Genomic DNA, 18,911 nt, shown 5'->3' with positions numbered 1-18,911 from the left:
CGTCACCTGGGCTGTGCCGTGAACTGACTCAACAGAGGCAGAGGAGAGACAGCAATTCAGAGGCCCTTTCATTTCCCTGATGACTTATAGCTTACAGTATGTGTATACATACCTTTAGCTGTTTTTTGATTCTGAACATTTTACTGTCTCAATTCTGGATTAGCCTCTGATTTTTTATCTATGTTCAGAAAGGAGAATTTTTAATTTGTATACACTTTCACTAATTTCTCTGTACTTTGGTATTCCAATTTATATACTGGCAATTTTCCCAGCACAATCTCTTGTGATCCAAGTTACTCTCTGATCTATGCGAGTATGAATATAAAGCTAACATCATCCCCATTTCTTTCTAGAAAGAAATGCATTTTTTTTTAAGAGTGTGCTAGTGGGGAAGACGCAGAGGGAGAGAGAGAGAGAGAAAGAGAGAGAGAGAGACTTAAGCACACTCCACTCTCAGCATGGAGCCGGATACGGGGCTCCATCTCACAAGCGTGAGATCATGACCTGAGCCGAAATCAAGAGTCGGATGCTTAACCAACTGAGCCACCCACATGCCCCTAGATGTTTTATGTATTTTTAATTATATTACCTTGATTAGAACTTCACATTTAAAAAGTACTTTTTTCACTTTAGAAAAATCCCAAACTAGAGAACAGAACAGGTCATTTATTTAGGGCTAACATTAAGCTTAAACTCCAGCTCATGTCAAAGGAGCCACTGACCGATACAACATCCCAACATCCGGATGAGTAACGAGAGCATCCTGTATGCATTGTTGGCATTGGTCCAATGTATCTGATAAGGATCTCAGCAAGCCCCAAGTCTGACTGCCTGACAACTGTCAAATCTCGGTAGATTATTTGTAAGTGAAAAAAGTATAGAATACATGCTATTCAACAGTACAAACAAAAGTTATTGCTCAATGATTTTAAATTAGAATCAACTATAGGCTGATTTACTTAAGTAGAATTTATCTATGTTTTATCCTATGTCCATTTACCGTGTGGCAGGTACTAGTAACTAGGTACTTAGAGGTACTTAGTTGGAAAAATATAAAAGATATTATGTGGTTTGAAAAATAGATAATATGTGGTAAAAAAGAAGTATTGTTTTGAATTGAAAAAGTTTATAATATAGTTTGCTTGAGATAGAAGATTGACAATTCGTGAAATGAATATATAGCATGGGTAAAAATAAATCAAATCCCTTATAGTACAACAAAGTTAAAACAATGAATCAATTTCCTGGTTTCAGGTAATAACTCTAGCATTTGTATAGTCAATAGATTATTGGTTTCATTAAAAGGATTTCTCCTCTTATAAGTAATTCAAAACACTGTCTTAAAAAAACATGTTGTGTTCCTGCAGTGGCCATTTGTTATTACTAAAAGAAGGTCCACATTTGATTATTCAGCTTAACAAGCCTTCTGAGATGAAACCAAGAACAGGACCATTTTGCACAGCCACACTTAAGAATAGGAATGCAGACATTTTAATTAGAATAAAAAGAATAGCACTATTAGCAAATAACTCTAGCATGAAAAAATGAATGAAAGCAAAAGAATTCAATGTGACTTTTTTCATGTTGCTCTGTATGTTATCTAAAATCTACAAATTGAGTTTGTTTCTACCACGTTTGAAAACAAGTAGATTCGTCTCTCATTTCATTTATATTGTCTCTGCAAATAAATACATTTATATCACCTTTGTAGACAACATATTAAGAAAATGTTTTCTGGAGCACCTGGTTGGCTCAGTCGGTTGAGCGTCCGACTTCAGCTCAGGTCACGATCTCGCGGTCCCTGAGTTCGAGCCCCGCATCGGGCTCTGGGCTGATGGCTCAGAGCCTGGAGCCTGCTTCCGATTCTGTGTCTCCCTCTCTCTCTGCCCCTCCCCCGTTCATGCTCTGTCTCTCTCTGTCTCAAAAATAAATAAAATGTTAAAAAAAATTTAAAAAAAAAAAAGAAAATGTTTTCCTATATTATTAGCAAGAACTTTAAACCTTTCCACGTTGTTAACAGTAAGCTTCTCTGCTAGATGGTAAGCTCCATCAATGGCAGGAAATTTTTTTCGAAGTACTTAGACTGTGTACTTCGGAGAGAGCACAAGTAATAAAGACAGAAAGGTAAGGAAGAAGAGGACAGAGATAACAAGGGCTAGAAAAAAATAGGAGTGAAACAAACTTATTTTTAGCATTACTCAATATAGTGATAGTCTAAAATGTTATAAGAATTCTTTTTGAACCAAAAAAAAGACATTAATCTTTTTGTACTTCCAAATATAAGAGAAAAAAAAAAACCTCAATTTATACATTTTAGAGAAATGTGCACAAGTAATTCTTTCATGCACATTGGGTCAAAGCTTATCTGCAGTTAATTAATTAAGTGTATATGGAAAAATATTGTATTTGGTGCCCGTCTGGAATGGACTAGACCAGTTTAGTACAAGATGAAGAATGAACTATCCATGAGCAAGGGAAGCAGCAAAACAGCAAAACCTGCGATGCACCAAATATCCCGTGAAGACGTTTCCATTTGTTCTCCATGTATACCCTCAGAAAAACCTTTGGAGGCAGGTGTTATTATGAGCCAGGAGTTATTTTCTACCCTTTACAGATGTGTCAAGCCATTTGCAGAATTAAGATATTAATTCAAGTCTATCATTTACTCATCAGGCATTTCTTAGCTATAAACAATGGGCTCAGGCCCTTATTACAAGATTCACGAGTCCATGTTCTTTCCACTCAACTGCAGAGACGTGTAACGCAGGACAGGTTGGAGAGCAAGTGAGTAAGGCTGTCGATGATGAAAGTGCAGTAGACTCAGAAAGACTCAGTAGCAGGAACATCAACTCTAGGAAAGAAACATTCCGATGAGTGTCAAACTCATTTAGTAGAGGCTTTAGCAGAGATAAAGCAGCAAAGACTGTGAGGAAGATTGACAGGCAAGGATGTGCTGGATAAATAGAAATAATCGGTAATATGAGTATCAGGAAACAAAGTGTCAGAATTTTAGAACTGGTCACCCCAGACATCATCGTCCCAGGCCAGCTTATCCTTCTGTATCCTGCAGCCAGAGATCCAGCATCTTGAGAATGAGAATGCCCATACCAGACAGCAGAGGCTTGACTTCTTTCAATGGCCTGGTCTGACTTCCAGAAGTCTCTATGGCCCTGGGCCCCACACAGGACACATGTGCTATCATTTGTAATATGGAATGTGAGATAAGAGTTTTAGGGAAGGAGAAAAATGTTTTGATGTATCACTTACTGTATAAACGGACACACAGGAGAAGCATCAACAGAGGAAAGAAAATGAGAAATGAACTGTTAGGGCGGAATCGGATTTCTGAGTCCTCTTGCTACAAGTCACCATGGAAACTACCTGTGGAAATTCTACTCCCACTTAAGCTTCTAGTTAAGAGTCACATTCTCTACGAAACCTTCCTAGACTCTCTAAGTAGAAGTCATTTTTCCTCCTCAGCGCTCTCAAACATGTTGTTCACTCCAACAAAGTCCAACTCTGAGGACACCATTTTACAGATACTTGTTTTTCTCATTTAGTTGTGATCTCTGCCTCCAGTCGGCATCCCACGAGCCATCTTGATGTCTCTGATGTTTAGCCCAGTACCTAGCACCAAGTACGTGCTCAACTACACTGTTGGGATTAGAATGAACTAAATGAGATCTGTGATAAATGAAAATGAATGTGCCTAAGAGAAGACAAAATAGAAAAAAGGACGGCAGTAATAGTGGCAACCTTCCCGACACCTTCAACAACAGGACCTTCCTCGAGAGTTTGCAGCAGGGTGGCAGTCACACAACCTTTCCCTTCTTACCTTTTAAGCTTAATATTTTTGATAAATTAAAGTATTCCTTTTTTAAAATGTTTATTTATCTATTTTTGAGCAGGGGAGGGGCAGAGAGAGAGGGAGACAGAGAATCCCAAGCAAGCTCCACGATGTCAACACCAAGCCCGATGCAAGGCTCGATCTCACAAACCACGAGATGGGAACCTGAGCTGAAATAAAGAGTCAGATGCTTAACTAACTGAGTCACCCAGGCGCCCTAAAGTATTCTTATTTCAAGGCAAAATGCTAAAACATTTCTACTTAAAGTCCTTCATCCCAAGGGTTTCAGAATAGCTCATGACTATTCCTGGCCGACAGCACTGCCATACAGCCCTGTTTCAGAGCAATCAAAACTCACCGGCAGGAAGTGAATGAAGAATGCTGGCTTGGGCCTGTTAACTAAAATGCCACCATGTGTTCACGAGTTTAACATTTCAGTGGGCGAACAAGTAAGATGAGGAGGGAGGAAGAAACACAGAGATGAGTCCCTTCGTATAATAAACTCTGCTTGAGACTCATTTTTATACACACATAAGATCAATCTTAGTTATTCACAAAGAAATGTTATTTTATTCCACTGGGATGTCTCCACACACACATACACACACACACAGACACATACACACACACATATGAATATATATTTAATTTTGTTTAAACAATTTAGAAATAAATTAACTGGATCGAACCAATGCAAAAAATACGTACCAAGTTTGGTAATTTCATCATTTTCAGCAAAATGTCTGAATCTAATATTCTTATTTTTAGTTATATTTTGAAACTATAAAAAATAATGTAACATATGGACATCCACCACCTACTTTTAACAAAACAAACATTTAACCATATTTGCCTTTGATCATTTCTTAAGAACCATAACATTATAGATAAAGTTAGAACATCCTCATTCTTATTTCCCACTTTCCCTTCTTAGGGTCCTATTCCCTACGAATATTTTTATTATATTTTTTTCATTATGACTTCAAATAATGAAGTTTTTGGTCGTGTTATCTTAAATATTTTATGTCATTCTAAAAGCAAATTTAAATTACATTGACCTTACGAGTAATAAAGGAAAAAATACAGGATGACATATAGCAATAAGAGAGATCATTTGATACAAATTTTAACCATGAATAGAATTAATTCCCGCCAGGACCCGAAACCACCATCATGAAAACCACCTGAACAATGTAATGGACAATATTTTCAAACTAGCAGCTTTATCACAATGCAGAGCTATTATTCATCTACTGCTTTTTTATATCTTATGGATGAAATCCAAAGATATGATCTTCAATTGCCGTTTCGTGGAAAATCTAGACTGTAATGATGTTCATACATATTTACTCCTGAAAGTCCTTGGTCAGATGAAGGCATACCAGAGGGCCAGCTTGCAAAATATAAACGTGGAGCTGGCTGAAGTGAGCGTAGGAATCGAGGAAGGGAAGTGTCAAAACGTGCAACATGATCCTGACAGGAAGGTGCAAGAGGGAATTTTTAGTACATCTCGGGATTCAAATGCCGATTGCATTGTATTGTTTTAACTTCCAACTTCTCATTCTGGGGTTTTCACGCCTTTTGATTCTGCTCTGTAGTAAGGCCCATCTAGTCAAAGCAGCCACACTTCTTAGCAATCACAGAGTCACTCTCGGTTATGGAATATGTTTTCCAGCTTAATGAGCAAGAGCGTACACATAATGCTAATGAAGGATTTTTGCTTCAAGATACTTTTAAAAATGTATATGAGTAAGAAGAATTGTTTACTTTGATTATTTTAAGATGTAAATGCAGCTGCTTCAAAAGGGAAAAAATAATCATGGGAAAAATGCAAACATGATACGTGAACACAGATCTCAAGTTAAACCCCATTTCACCTATATCGTCTATATGGAAGAGGGGCGTGCGGCCACCCGCTGCTTGGAGGGCGCCTTGTTTGCTCTCTAAGGCAGCAAGCATTAATAGATACCTGCTGCCTGTTTTGTTGCAGTCATCTTCAGTCAGTCCTGGAACCAGGCAGGGTACACATGACTACAAAGAATCATTCTCCTTCAACTGCTGGTAACGATGCTTACCTGATGTCACTATCGTGATGGAACTGTTTGCCCTGCCCCGACAGCAAAGAGCAAAAACTCTCCCTACCAGGAAAGCATGCCTTCCTGAGTCCCACACACAGCTGCCAGGCTGCTCCTCTGGTCAGTTTCCTCTTTGGAACACAACGCAGGTCAGGAAAAAGGCAGGAAAGGGTAGAGCAGGAAGGGCATATTGGTGACATTTGTGCCTTAGAACCTCACTGTAATATGCCTCAAGTATGGAGCCACTAAGCCCCATTGGTTCTTCCTTTTCTTCATTGGAGCCAACACCCCTGCCCTAGGTTTTCCTTGCTAGCCCCCCAGTTTACAGCAATAGCCTGGTGATTAGCCCCCTGCCTGCACTCCCCTGCAAGTGTAATCTTCCTAAAACACCCCTTCCATCATGGTGACCTTTTCATCACCCTGTGCTCAGAAAGCTTTCAGTAGAAGATAAAGGCCACCCCTTAGATGGAATTGGGCCCCTTCACAATCTGTCTAGAGTCTTGTATCCTGCTACTTGGGATGAGAAGAGTTCATTCCAATTAGATTGATCTGTTTACAGCTGCCCAGCTCTCTGGTAGGGTCTGCCCCTGCACGTTTCCCTATCACATTTGCTCTATCACAGCTCTGTTAAATCTGACTCACCTTTGGAGATAGTTCGGTTTCCACGTTTTCCTCCCAGTCTTGGGAACATTAAAGCTGGGAGCATGTGGAAGTTGGAGTTAAGTGCCTGGCACACGGAGGCCCTCCATGGGTTCACATCCTCTCCCATTGCTCTCTCATGGTTTTGCTCGGCGAATCACTTCTGCTGATTGCGCCACCAATGATGTTTTTGTGTCAGTGCATTTAATCACCTGTCCCTGTCACCTGACACCACAAACGTTTCCCCATAAGGCGTGGAGAAAAGCCTTTTAGTGCCTGTCCTTGAATCATTTACATGAAACAAGAATATTAAATTCCTTCTAATGGAATGAAGGGAAGAGAGACAAGGGTGGGACCCAAGCCAAAATAGTTGAGGTTGCTCAATAGGCGACGCCAGCTATCTGCTCTAGAAAGAGCGAAGGGATTTTCTGAGTCCTTCCCCAGACCCAGTGCATCAGAATTTCTCACGTGAATCATACAGATGCCAAATTAGAAAATCTCTTAGTCTTAGAGGGTGAGAAAGAGTATTTTCTGTAAGTGCAGCTCACCACATCTGCACATCGGAATCGCCTGCAGAGTTTTTGACAACTCCCCTCGGTTACTGCAGCCTCACATCAGGTCTCCTAAGTGTAAATCTCTGGGTGGGAGCCCAAGGTTGAAATATTCCACAGAAGATTTTTCTTTGCATCCAAGAGTAGAAAGAAACCACTAAGCCAAAAGTTGATGAGGACCAATATTTACTGGGTAACTACAACTTCTCAGAAACTTTATTAAGCAATGCACATGCATATTCTATTTAATCCCCACGATCCTGAATCAGTCTCTCCATTGTCACAAGCTCGGGGAGGTGAAGTAACTAGTTCAGTGCCATACAGCTAGCACATGATCAAGCCTCAGTGAAACACAAGTCTATCTGATACGAAACTCCAGGTTCTAGTCATGTTCCCCATCTACCTTTATTGTATTTGATATTATTTAAATACATGGCCATCAGTCTTTTATCCAGAAATTGTGCCATCTGTTCAATATGTGATTCTGTTTTTGAAAGTTCTGACACCACCCCAAGGAAAGGTCTCTCAGCTCTGGTTTTCTTCATTCAGATACCCGTTGACTATTTGTTGCCCTAGGCTTTTTCTCAGTATTCCCAAGACCTTCCATCTAATAGACCAACTCCTGTAGTTTACCTCCTTATAAAGAGGTATACATCAATAGTAACTAAGCTTTTCCATAAACAAGATAACCCTGGTCCCCCTTGGAAAACCTGACTGTAGTCCTTGGTAATTTGTCTGGAGAAAGCCTTATTCCTTCCTCCTAGATTTCCAAACTAGAAAGACTGCCCTTCTCAAATTTAAAAATAAAAACAAACGAAACAGACAACAGCAACGAAACAAAAATTATCGGCCCAAGCTCACGTGTATCGCCTGAGTAACAATATAGTAGACTTACAACACTACCTTGCAGTCAGTGCTTTTCCACGCTCTGTGTAGAGGGTTTTTGTTTTCAGTGCATTTTCATATCTCTTATTTCATTTTTTCCCTCACAACCCAGTCCTTCCTGAATTGTAGTTTCTTCACAGATAAAATCATTATAATCGAGGAGTGACATGAAAGTTAATGAGTAAATGGGCTTAAAGTATCACAAGAGTCTTGAATGAAAAGTACACACTGTTTTCACTATCATTAATATAATGCAACTCATCCATTACAGTTCTGACGGAGAGATGGACAGTGGCTCTGACCTCATTTTCTGGCCAGGCCAGGAAGGGTCTGCATAATAGCCCCAGAGCCAGACAGGCACAAGGGAAACAAGCCAGTCAACGTTCAGAACAACCCAGAAAGCCATCCTCACTGCAGTACAATTGGGTACTTTAAAACTGATTAGGGATGTTGTATGGACAAAATTTGGAATGGACGAGTCAAGGACCTGGGGGAGGAACAAGTGATGGGCATGTTTAATAGATGAACCCAAATCTAGTGATATTAGAGGGCAGTCCCCAAGCAGACACGTGAATAAGGGATTTGCTTCCTGGCAGGTTTTGCAGCCTCACGCTCTGGCCAACAGTGAGGCATTTTGAAACATAAGGGAAGGGTTTATTTAACTCATTGCCGAACACCCTGGAAGAGCCATTTCGAGAGAGACAAGGAACTAAATTAATGTTGGGGGCTTGAGCCCCCCCCCAAATATTCATGAGATAATTATAAATGCATGTGAGTCACCATAGACGCCACTTTTTACTTCCTGTAGTTTTGGTTCTTCACTCCTTCCAGTGGCCTTTTTAAATTATTGGATGTTTCTCTTCTTTCTTACCATTCGGAGAGCTAGGGTTTTCAGTCAATGTTAATTTTCTTTGAAGGATTTCAGAGGGTGGTATTTCCACATAGAGACCCTTAAAATTATTATTTTCAAGTAGGGCTGATGCTTTTTCTTTGCAACCTAGAAGAAAAGAGATCTATGTAATCGCAGTGTCAAAATGTCAAAAGACTGAGATAGGTTGGAAAAAAGAAAAAAAGGAAAGAAAATACAAAAAAAAAAAAACAAACCACAAAACTTAAAGGCATTCATACAGTCCTCAGCCTTATAAATCCTTGGCTCACATAAAGTACTTGTGACACGCTGTAATTAACTAGTTACTCCTCTCAGAATGAATAATAATGCAATTATTTGCCAAAAGCAGTGAAGAAAGGAGAGTTTCTGTTTTTAAAAATATCTGCCTTACATTTCCGTAGAAAGAAAAACCCTGGATTAATTTACATAAGCTGCCACTGCACAGAGTGGCCTGCAATCTCACCATTACACTGTATGATAACTCTGTCACCCGTTTATTGGAGCCTTATATTTTTCAATGGTTTGAAACAGCAATAAACTGACAAGTCACCACCATGGTTAAATTATCCTGGTTCTGAAAAACTTGCATCCAAATGCCGTAAAATATAAGTAGTAACCTGCCTGGTGAAACGCATCCTTTTCTCAACTGCACTTTGATGCCTTTGAGGCCCCTAAGGGCTAGTGCTCTGTCTCCTTTGTCTGTGGGGCACAAAGTAAAGAAAGGAGGTAGGTAACCTGTTTCAAAAGCCAGATAGCCCAGAGTTGGGTGAGAGTTTATATGAACCTATCACTGGTTCTTTCTCCTACATGTTAATGTCTCCACCATGACTGTTCTCTTTTTTTTTTTTAATTTTTTTTTTAACCTTTATTTTTGAGACAGAGAGAGACAGAACATGAACGGGGGAGGGTCAGAGAGAGGGAGACACAGACTCTGAAACAGGCTCCAGGCCCTGGGCTGTCACCACAGAGCCCGACGCGGGGCTCGAACCCACAGACCGCGAGATCACGACCTGAGCTGAAGTCGGACGCTTAACTGACTGAGCCACCCAGGCGCCCCATGACTGTTCTCTTTAACTTCATCCAAGTCCATCCTGCCATTGTCTCAGTAAGTCATTCAACAATCGTTACCGATGACCTTGCTATGATGCCCTCCACCAGGTTCCAGAAATCTGAAGGTAAAAAATACACATTGCCCTTAAGAAAGTTGTAGAAAGTGAAGGTATAAACTAATAAGTTGGGACATCAACAATGCAGTAAATGCCACCAGAGTCCACTGTCCATACACATACACAAATTCATTTATTCATATCAACACACAAAATCTTTCTACCCTGTGAATCTGAACTTCCAAAAACTCCAAGCTCTTAAAAGTTTTGAAGCAGTGCCTTGGAGAAGATGTGGTTCTAAAATGTACAATTTCGGTAGTGTCATTTAGAGTGTATGTTTGTGTAGATGTGTGTGTGTCTGTCTACGTGTGTATTTTTATAAAAAGTAGAAACACCTTTAGATAGAATTTTGCCAAGGGTACAATAGTCTAAACAATTGATGCCTTCTGTAGCCAGACTGATTCAGTGCATATCAACTTGTTACTTGTTGTAATAACCAGATAATAGTTCAGAGTATCTTCAAATGAATGTTTACTGATACATCCTTACGATACTAAAAAGTCTGGATCACTTGTTTGGGAAGTCAGATACTAAAAGTCACTGTGATTTAAATTCATAAAATCATGATAAATATTCTAAGAGGAGACCTAATCTTATTTTTTTCACATCCTGTACATCCAGGGTATTCTGTTAATGAGTAAATAGTAGGAATTTGGATCTGCTTTGTTTTTCATTGTACTGAACAATACGTAGAACAGTGCAGGTTCTGATATCAAACTGTCGATACTGGAAACTAGGTTCTTCCCTGTACAAGCCATGCGACGTCTCCAAGCTTCAATTGTCTCATCCGTAAGATGGAGATAATAGTAGCTACCTCATAGAGACAGACAGATGAAAGAGGTAGCTGCATATAAAGCACATAGCACTGGGGCGCCTGGGGGGCTCAGTCGTTTGAGCATCTAACTCTTGATTTTGGCTCAGGGCATGATCCCAGGGTCATGGGCTCATGCTGAGCATCGATAACCTGCTTAAGAATCTCTCTCTCTCTCTCTCTCTCTCTCTCCCTCTGCTGCTCTCCCCGCTCATGCTTGCTCTCTCTCACAAATAAAAATAAATAAATAAAATAAAAATAAAGCATATAGCACTGGGACAGGCCCTATCATTTTTTTTATTGTTTATTTATTTTTTGAGATAGAGAGAGACAGAGCATGAGCAGGGGAGGGGCAGAGAGAGAGGGAGACACAGAATCTGAAGCAGGCTCCAGGCTCTGAGCGGTCAGCACAGAGCCCGATGCAGGGCTCGAGCTCACTGACCACAAGATCATGACCTGAGCGGAAGTTGGACCCTTAACAGACTGAGCCACTCAGGCGCCCCATGGGACAGGGACTATCATTAAGTAAGATAGTATTATTTTTGTCATTATTTGATCTCAGAACATTTAATATCTGTCAAGAAATTATTTTGCTATCCTATGTCTGTGTTTATGGCAATATAGTAATGACAATTTGCATTAATTCTATAAGAATATAGAGTCATGTCACTGTATTTATTCATTTCATTTATTTATCTATTAACTTGCAGTTATTGAATGATGAGTGTATTGGGTGGGGTAGGGAACACAAGGGTAATTTAACTACTACCAATAGAGTTTCAGACTATCGTCCTGGAATCCTGCATTATTTTCTAACTAAGTTTAATAAACTCAGACACAAAAAATAACTTGAAGATACCTGCAAAGCCCTTGTTATATAATTTGCTCTTTAGATAGATGACAAAACATGATTTCTCTCTGTTATGCTGCCAGTAACAGATAATTATTTTGGTGTCTTTCAAGGAGATAATCCCCAGAATCTAACACAACAACAGTAAACTGGTTTGAAGGTAAATGGAACCAACTTTTAAAAAATAAATGTCAGTATCCTCCCCTCTTTATTTACCACAAACGGTTAAGGAGACCAAGAGTGATCTACAAAATCATTTTCCCAAATCCACTGTGAAAAGGACCAAAAGTTCTTTGAACATGTAGGCAGCTCCCAATCTCAGTTTTTCAGATGCCAAGAATCAGCCCAGGTCCCCATGTTGTGATCTCAGCAGCAACATCACTGCCGAGGTAGTGACTCCACTCCTCAGTGACTTAAGCATTTGGAGATGGTTACCATCTGTCCTAGCTATTTGTTCCTAAACAGGTGAAAGTAAAAATAACCAAGTGTTCCTAAAGCAATTCTCTTACAAAAAAAAAGAAAGAAAAGAAAAAAGAAAAAGAAAAAAAAAGTTAAATGCATTAGCACAATTTCTGCCGGCACTTTTAACAGAGATCTAGGTAGTTCTGATACAGATGGTCTAAGGACTACACTCTGAGCAGCCCTGGTGTGTAGACAAACCCTCTCTCACTTAATCAACACATGGATCAAGCAGTGATTCCCAGGAAGTGGATCCAGTGCCAGGCAGACTGCCTGAGAAGGCAGAATCGTAGTCTCCACCCCCAGAGTTACTGGGGCCCAGAAACCTGCTGATAATTCGTATATTTACAAGTTTTCTGGGAAAGTCTAACATACAGCCAATGGTGAGAGGAAAGGGGCTATATTTTACTTCAACACATCCGTGGGTGGTCCTTGTTCCACAATTTACTAGCTCTCTGACCTTATAATTGCTCCATCATTGATCTATAAAATAGCTGTTGCAAAGATTAAATAAAGCAATGCATGTTAAGAACCCAGCATGTAGTAAGCTGATTATTATTGTTATCATTATATGCCCAGCTCTAAGATATACAGAAGTAAAATGTGTGCTTCACCACTTCAAGAAGCATATAACCTATTTAGAAAAATGATGTAAATATTAATAGGAATTTAAAATACGAGTTTATATTCTAAAGCAATGACATATTTACACACATGTAAAACGTAGTCTGAGTAACAAAGTAGATTGTAAAATACAGAGGATTATAATATAAGAACATAGGAAAAGTCATATGAAGTTTGCTTAAATAAATAAATAAATAAATAAATAAATAAATAAATAAAATGTCCAATACTGGGGTGCCTGGGTGGCTCAGCTGGTTGAGCGTCCAACTCTTGATTTCGGCTTAGGTCATGATCTCATGATTCTTGGGATCAAGCTGCTATTGGGACACTGCATTGATAGCATGGAGCCTGCTTGGGACTGTCTCTCTCCCTCCCTCTCTGTCCTTCCCTAGCTCACACACACGTGCTTTCTCTCTGTCTCTCAAAAGTAAATAAATAAACTTTAAAAAAAAATAACAAAATGTATAATTCTGCTAATTCAGGCAACCTAATTCTCACCAATTCACCATTTTTAATGCATATTGTAGAAAAATATTAAAATCATGAGTGCTAATCAACTTCTACTTATTACTTAAAACAAGAATTAGAAAATGTATATATCTGGGAAAGGAGTCCATGGAGTAGGCATCAAGGAGCCCACGAAAACTCTGAAATTTCATGCAAAACGTTGTTTTATGTGAGTGTGAATATTTCTGAGGAGAGAGCAGTACCTTTCATTTGATTCTCAAAGGGTTTTCTGCTCCCTCCCGAAACGTTAAGGACCATCAAAGAGTCCTGTTTTAGTTCTCATCATGTGCATCCTTATGTATGCTGAAAAAATACAATTCCTGACTGCATTCCAAATAATCTCCTTGCTTACTTTCGTGTACATGTCCTTTGAATCATTTTCTTCATGCTCTCACCATTCAAATATCCTGAGAATAGAAGTCACACGGTAAGATCTCATTTGAGGAAATTGTAAAGCAGACTTTCATGGCTACCTCAACCTATTCAAATCCTACAGGCATCAGCATGGAAGTTTATGTACCTGTTTTAAAAGTTCCAGCGGCCAAGATTTACTGATGATTATATTCCCTTTTTATTATTATTTTTTATCCATTTCTCAATCTTTTGAATTATTTTCAATTAGTCCTGTGCTTCTTTTCATCTCAGATAGAAAAGTGAAGGAACTTCCCTGGAAGGATACAATTTACTTTTGCCAACTTGTATGTTGCCGACCCAGCACTTAACATTATTGATGTTACAGGTTTTTGATTGAGGTAAATTGGTGTATAACACTATATAAGGTTCCGATGTGCAACATTATAATTTGATATTTGTATGCACTTCAAAGCGATCACCATCCTAAGCCTAGTTACTATCCATCAGCATACAATTAAGCCCCTTCACCCATTTTTATTTCTCTTCTCCTACAGGTGTGTGTGCAACATCGACTGCTCTCAAACCAACTTCAATCCCCTCTGTGCTTCTGATGGGAAATCTTATGATAATGCATGTCAAATCAAAGAAGCATCATGTCAGAAACAGGAGAAAATTGAAGTCATGTCGTTGGGTCGATGTCAAGGTAATGTTCATACCAAAATTCATTTCAAAGCATGTTTTTAGTCTTCGTGTAGAAGTGAAGAGTGAAGATAACTCCTTATTAGGCAAGCTATTTCATTTCCGAAAAACAGTTCTGATTTATAATGGATAGCAGAGTCTACTGTAGCATTTTGGTGATTATAGGAGTCTCAGGGTCTGTCAGCAACAGTCCGTATCTTTCTTCTGTATAATGGGACTGTGTCTTCATAATGCCGTAAACACAGAAGCCTGTATTCAGCAGACATTCTCGTTGCAGAGGGAAAAAAGAGCCAAAGTCATTTTTAGCAAAGAGGCTGAGAATTTATTAGCAAGCCTTGAAATTAAAAACAAATGGCACCATTTTTATGTGTTGATTTCAATAGAAGTGTTTCAAGTACATTTTTTTAAAGCACAATGTACTAGAAAGTTCTATTTTGTTTCTTATTCAGAAACAAACGTTTCCTGGCTTTTTGACTTGTTATTCTTTCATCCACCTTATCTCAGTTGTAATTGTGAACCTACTCTGCCCCAAACTTCAGAAAGCTGATATCATTCTACTATTCACTCTCAAGCAAATTGACATAAATCTGTCTTTGTGTACAGGTTGCTTAGAACTATAGTGGTAAAATTTCTTTAATTGTCATGAAGGTACTATCGGAGGAGTAATGTAAATTTGACATTAGATGTTTAGGATGCATTTGATCAATCTTTTAATTGTTAATTTTTTTTAACGCAGATAACACAACTACAACTACTAAATCTGAAGATGGGCATTATGCAAGAACAGATTATGCAGGTACTTATAATGTTTTCTACTACAGAATATGAGCGCTTCTTTAAGAGAGTTCTGAAAGAATCATTTTTACCGTTGAACCTTAGTTGAATCTTCCAAGACTCTGACATGTGCTGATCTTCTCTCGCTTAGTTCAAACCTTCAATAGGCAATAGTGAATTTTTGTTGAAGCAAATAAAATACTTTTTTTTTTGCCAGAGTTAAAGCAATTGTCAAAATGTCAGCAAGATATAACTAACTTGTTTTGACAGTGCAAACGGTACAAATGACAAAACATTTATCAAATTAATGGGCGTCAATGGAAATTAATGCAGTTTTTGGCAGCATATCGTGATGAATGCAAACGTTCTTGCTTGAATTTTCATTAAAGTCAACAAGAAAAAGTTTTGCTAGTCTCTAAAAACACTAGAAAGGACAGCTATAGATAATAAGATACAGCCGATCTCTCTTTCATGCAAAGTTAAAAAGTAGTGTAAACTATTTTCAAAATAATAAAGTTCTTTAAAACTACAATGTAGCTTCTGACATCTGCAGAATTATCAAGCATTTATATAAAAACATACATTTTATTAGCAATTATAGAATTCTATTTTGAGAACTATTTCTATCTAATGTAATGTTTCTAGAGTGAGAGATAGTTGACGGGCACACAAATAGCAGATCATAAAATTTTATAAAATTTTGGATTGAAATATAAAAATAAACTATTGATGATGATAATGATATGTAGAGGTTTTTTTTTTTAATTTTTTAAAGAGTTTTTCATTTAACTATCAAACAGTAGTGACTAAATTTAGTCAATCGAAAGTGCTTCTATCTGTATTATCATTCATTTTTTTCAGTTATTGCATTTTCTTTAACAGTATTTATGAAGTTATATTCATATACAAAATTAATCTCAATGAAACTGAAGAAAGGTAATCAGATATTGTACTATGGATACCTCATACCTCTCCGGATTTGGAAGTAACAAAATAATTTTTTTTTTAATTTTTAATTTTTATTTTAATGATTTTCAACATGTAAAACCTTTTATGTGCTAGAAGCCCAGAGTCGGCATGAACAATAATACATGGAAAAACATTAGTTCTACTATTGTATAGGTGTTCCCAAATGTCCAGCTAAGATATTAGCAGGTATTCCTTAAAAAAAAGTTGTCTGTGGTCAATAAGTTTGGGAAGAGCCTAGGTAAACAAATGACTTTCTTACCCAGAGCACCTCAGAGCTCTTTATGTGCACTGTAAAATTTTTAAGGGATATTAATCTTTTATTAATTAGTTAATTTATTTAATTTTTGTTCCAATACATACACAATGCACACAAATGTAGGCTGGATAGTATAATGAACCGATATGTATTCATCACTCAAATGTAGTAACCTGGTCCCATCCCAAACTCCATCCCGTTTCAGCATTTTCAAAATATGTGGAAAGAAATCCCAGAAATTACATCATTTGATTCATAAATACTTTAGCCTGCAACCCTAAAATATCAACACTTTTTAAATAAAACTTCATTATTATCACACCTAAAATGATTATGAATAATCCCTTATAATATAGCTTTTATCAAACTTATTTGATAAATAACACATGTTTTGGGGGCACTTTTACAGCACTAATGTTCCCAAGAATGCACTTTGAAATATGCTGATCCACAGGAAAATATTAAAAGTAATAGAAGATAATGAAAAATCGAGGTCTGAAGCTAATAATATACATTTTAAATATTAAATGAAATCAAATTTAAATTCTATATTTTATTCTAAACAATAGCTATATCTTGAAGGTATTATAAGCTGCTACCTGACATATTTAATTTTACTGTAGCCTAAAGTATTTGAAGATTTCATAAAGATTTCACTTTCACATAAAGAGTAACTAACTGTGCTTAAAATACCTTTATACTTGTTTTGCAAACTAATTCGCTTGGGAAAAAAAATCTTCAAAAATTTAATATTATATGAAAATGTTCTCTGTTGAACCATCCATCATTGAACTCATAGGAAAATCAAGCCTCTCCCTGAAACAAAGAACTTTTCAAGTTGATTAGCATCAATATGCATATATATGTGAGTTTCCGAAATTGTACATTAAATATCATAATGGAGTTTACCACTCTCTCATTGTCATTCATATTACATACTTACAATTTGCCCATTTTCAAAGAGTTTGGGAGTTGAAATATTGTTCCAAAAAAATTCATATTTGAATTTGGCTTCAAACAAATAATTTCTGACCTCCAATGTCAATGCTTTCAGTTGGCATTATTTCCTATCTTATCACTTTATTGAACATGAGAAGGAAAGAGAATGTGTTTTTAAATCCATGCAAATGGAAACTATTCAGACCCTCCATGTTGTCCAAGGTCTTCTAGTTTGACATGAGATTTATTTAATAATTTCCGACGAAAAATTTTTAAGATAAAAGTAATGTTTAAAAATACATGTTTGTTGAAATCCACATTTAAGACAGGAACAAAGATAATGTCAATTGAAGCTTGCAGTTTCTAATTAACCATTGATTGCATACTTTAAAACTCCCATGGAATTTAATTTAGATGCCTTTATTTTCATTGGCAATCTTATTAAAATACGATGTATACCCCTCGTTAGACATTATTTAAATAATAGCCATGTCCCTCAATATTTCCAGGTTCCCAACAGTATTTGCATTTTTATAAATTTGGGGATAAAACATTGGGAAAATAAAAGGAACCAAACAGAGACTCAGTATGTCATTGTCTTCTCAATTTCTGTTTCATATTTTCAAAACTCCCCAAGGAGGGAAGATGGGCACTGTGTGACTCACATTCCTAGAAGTTTGCTGTGTGTTCACATTCAATGTGAACATTGTCACATTCACTGTCACAGTCACTTCCCCTGTTAGACAAACATCCATGGATGCTCCCACTGAAGGGAAATACCAGTCTTAACACACTCTCATTTTCTTCTTACATGTCCTCAATACTATATGTGAAAAACCTTTAGCAACACACCGTAGTTTCCCCTTTGAGCCTACCTTAAATACAAGAACACACATTTCTGATTAAAAAAATGAAAATATAATTTAAAGAGAGCCTAAACCTAAAAATAAATATCTTGTGTCTCATATTTAATATCATTTAAAAGAAAGAGACTGCAGTAAGGACCAGCAAGAGCCGATCTGCAAACAAATAAATGCAAACTAAGAGAGCCATGCCTCCAACAACACTAAGCAGAGGTAGACTACAGTGTGACTGGACTTGTGCAGAGCTGTGAATTCTGAGACCTCACAGGCGTATAGAGGTCTCAGAAATAGAGACCTCTGAAATAGAGATGAGGAAAACAAAGAATTTGCCAGATCATCCCAGCCACCACTGCTTTCTGGTTGTGCTTGACTTGGGTCTCTCCTCTGCCCTCTCTCTTTTAATGAGACTCAAGACGTTAGTGAGTCCTGAATCAAGAGCTTTGGCTCTGTGTTTCAAGGCAGAGTGACAAGACCCCTGTCTGATAAACTAAATGGGCCACTTAGTGTTATTCTTCTTCACCAGTCTAAGACTCAGGCTTCGATTTAGGTCTTTCTATTTACTTGCAGAAAGTCTCCGAGAACAAAAAGCTCCACAGAGCTGGAGCTTTTGAGGGTTTCCATTGTTTGAAAATGTTAATATTAAACTTTCCTTCTGGAAGTTTTTATAAATAGCATATTTTATAAATAGCAAATGTTTTACACCTCTTGAAATCTGCAACATTTTCTTTTTAAAAAAATTTCCCTCATGTCTTGA

The 18,911-nt window shown here is 37.6% G+C and overlaps 1 protein-coding gene and 1 long non-coding RNA gene across 5 annotated transcripts in view; one reads left to right on the top strand and one right to left on the bottom strand.

The window, feature by feature from the left end:
- Window positions 1-18,911, top strand: part of TMEFF2 (transmembrane protein with EGF like and two follistatin like domains 2) — a 229,275-nt gene that overhangs the window by 164,493 nt on the left and 45,871 nt on the right. For all 4 annotated transcript variants that reach the window (XM_053215471.1, XM_027054368.2, XM_027054361.2 and 1 more), the window contains exons 6-7: window positions 14,212-14,360; window positions 15,093-15,152. In XM_053215471.1, coding sequence (XP_053071446.1) covers window positions 14,212-14,360; window positions 15,093-15,152 — 209 coding nt within the window. The remainder of the gene's footprint in view (window positions 1-14,211; window positions 14,361-15,092; window positions 15,153-18,911) is intronic.
- Window positions 2,637-3,356, bottom strand: LOC128314092 (uncharacterized). Its single transcript, XR_008295495.1, has 2 exons — window positions 3,268-3,356; window positions 2,637-2,851 (listed from the first exon to the last, which is right to left on the bottom strand). It is a non-coding gene; the product is annotated as an uncharacterized LOC128314092 (long non-coding RNA).

Source organism: Acinonyx jubatus, chromosome C1 (genome assembly GCF_027475565.1).
Source record: "Acinonyx jubatus isolate Ajub_Pintada_27869175 chromosome C1, VMU_Ajub_asm_v1.0, whole genome shotgun sequence".
In the NCBI taxonomy this organism is placed as follows: domain Eukaryota; kingdom Metazoa; phylum Chordata; class Mammalia; order Carnivora; family Felidae; genus Acinonyx; species Acinonyx jubatus.
This window is presented reverse-complemented; position numbering and strand designations above follow the sequence as displayed.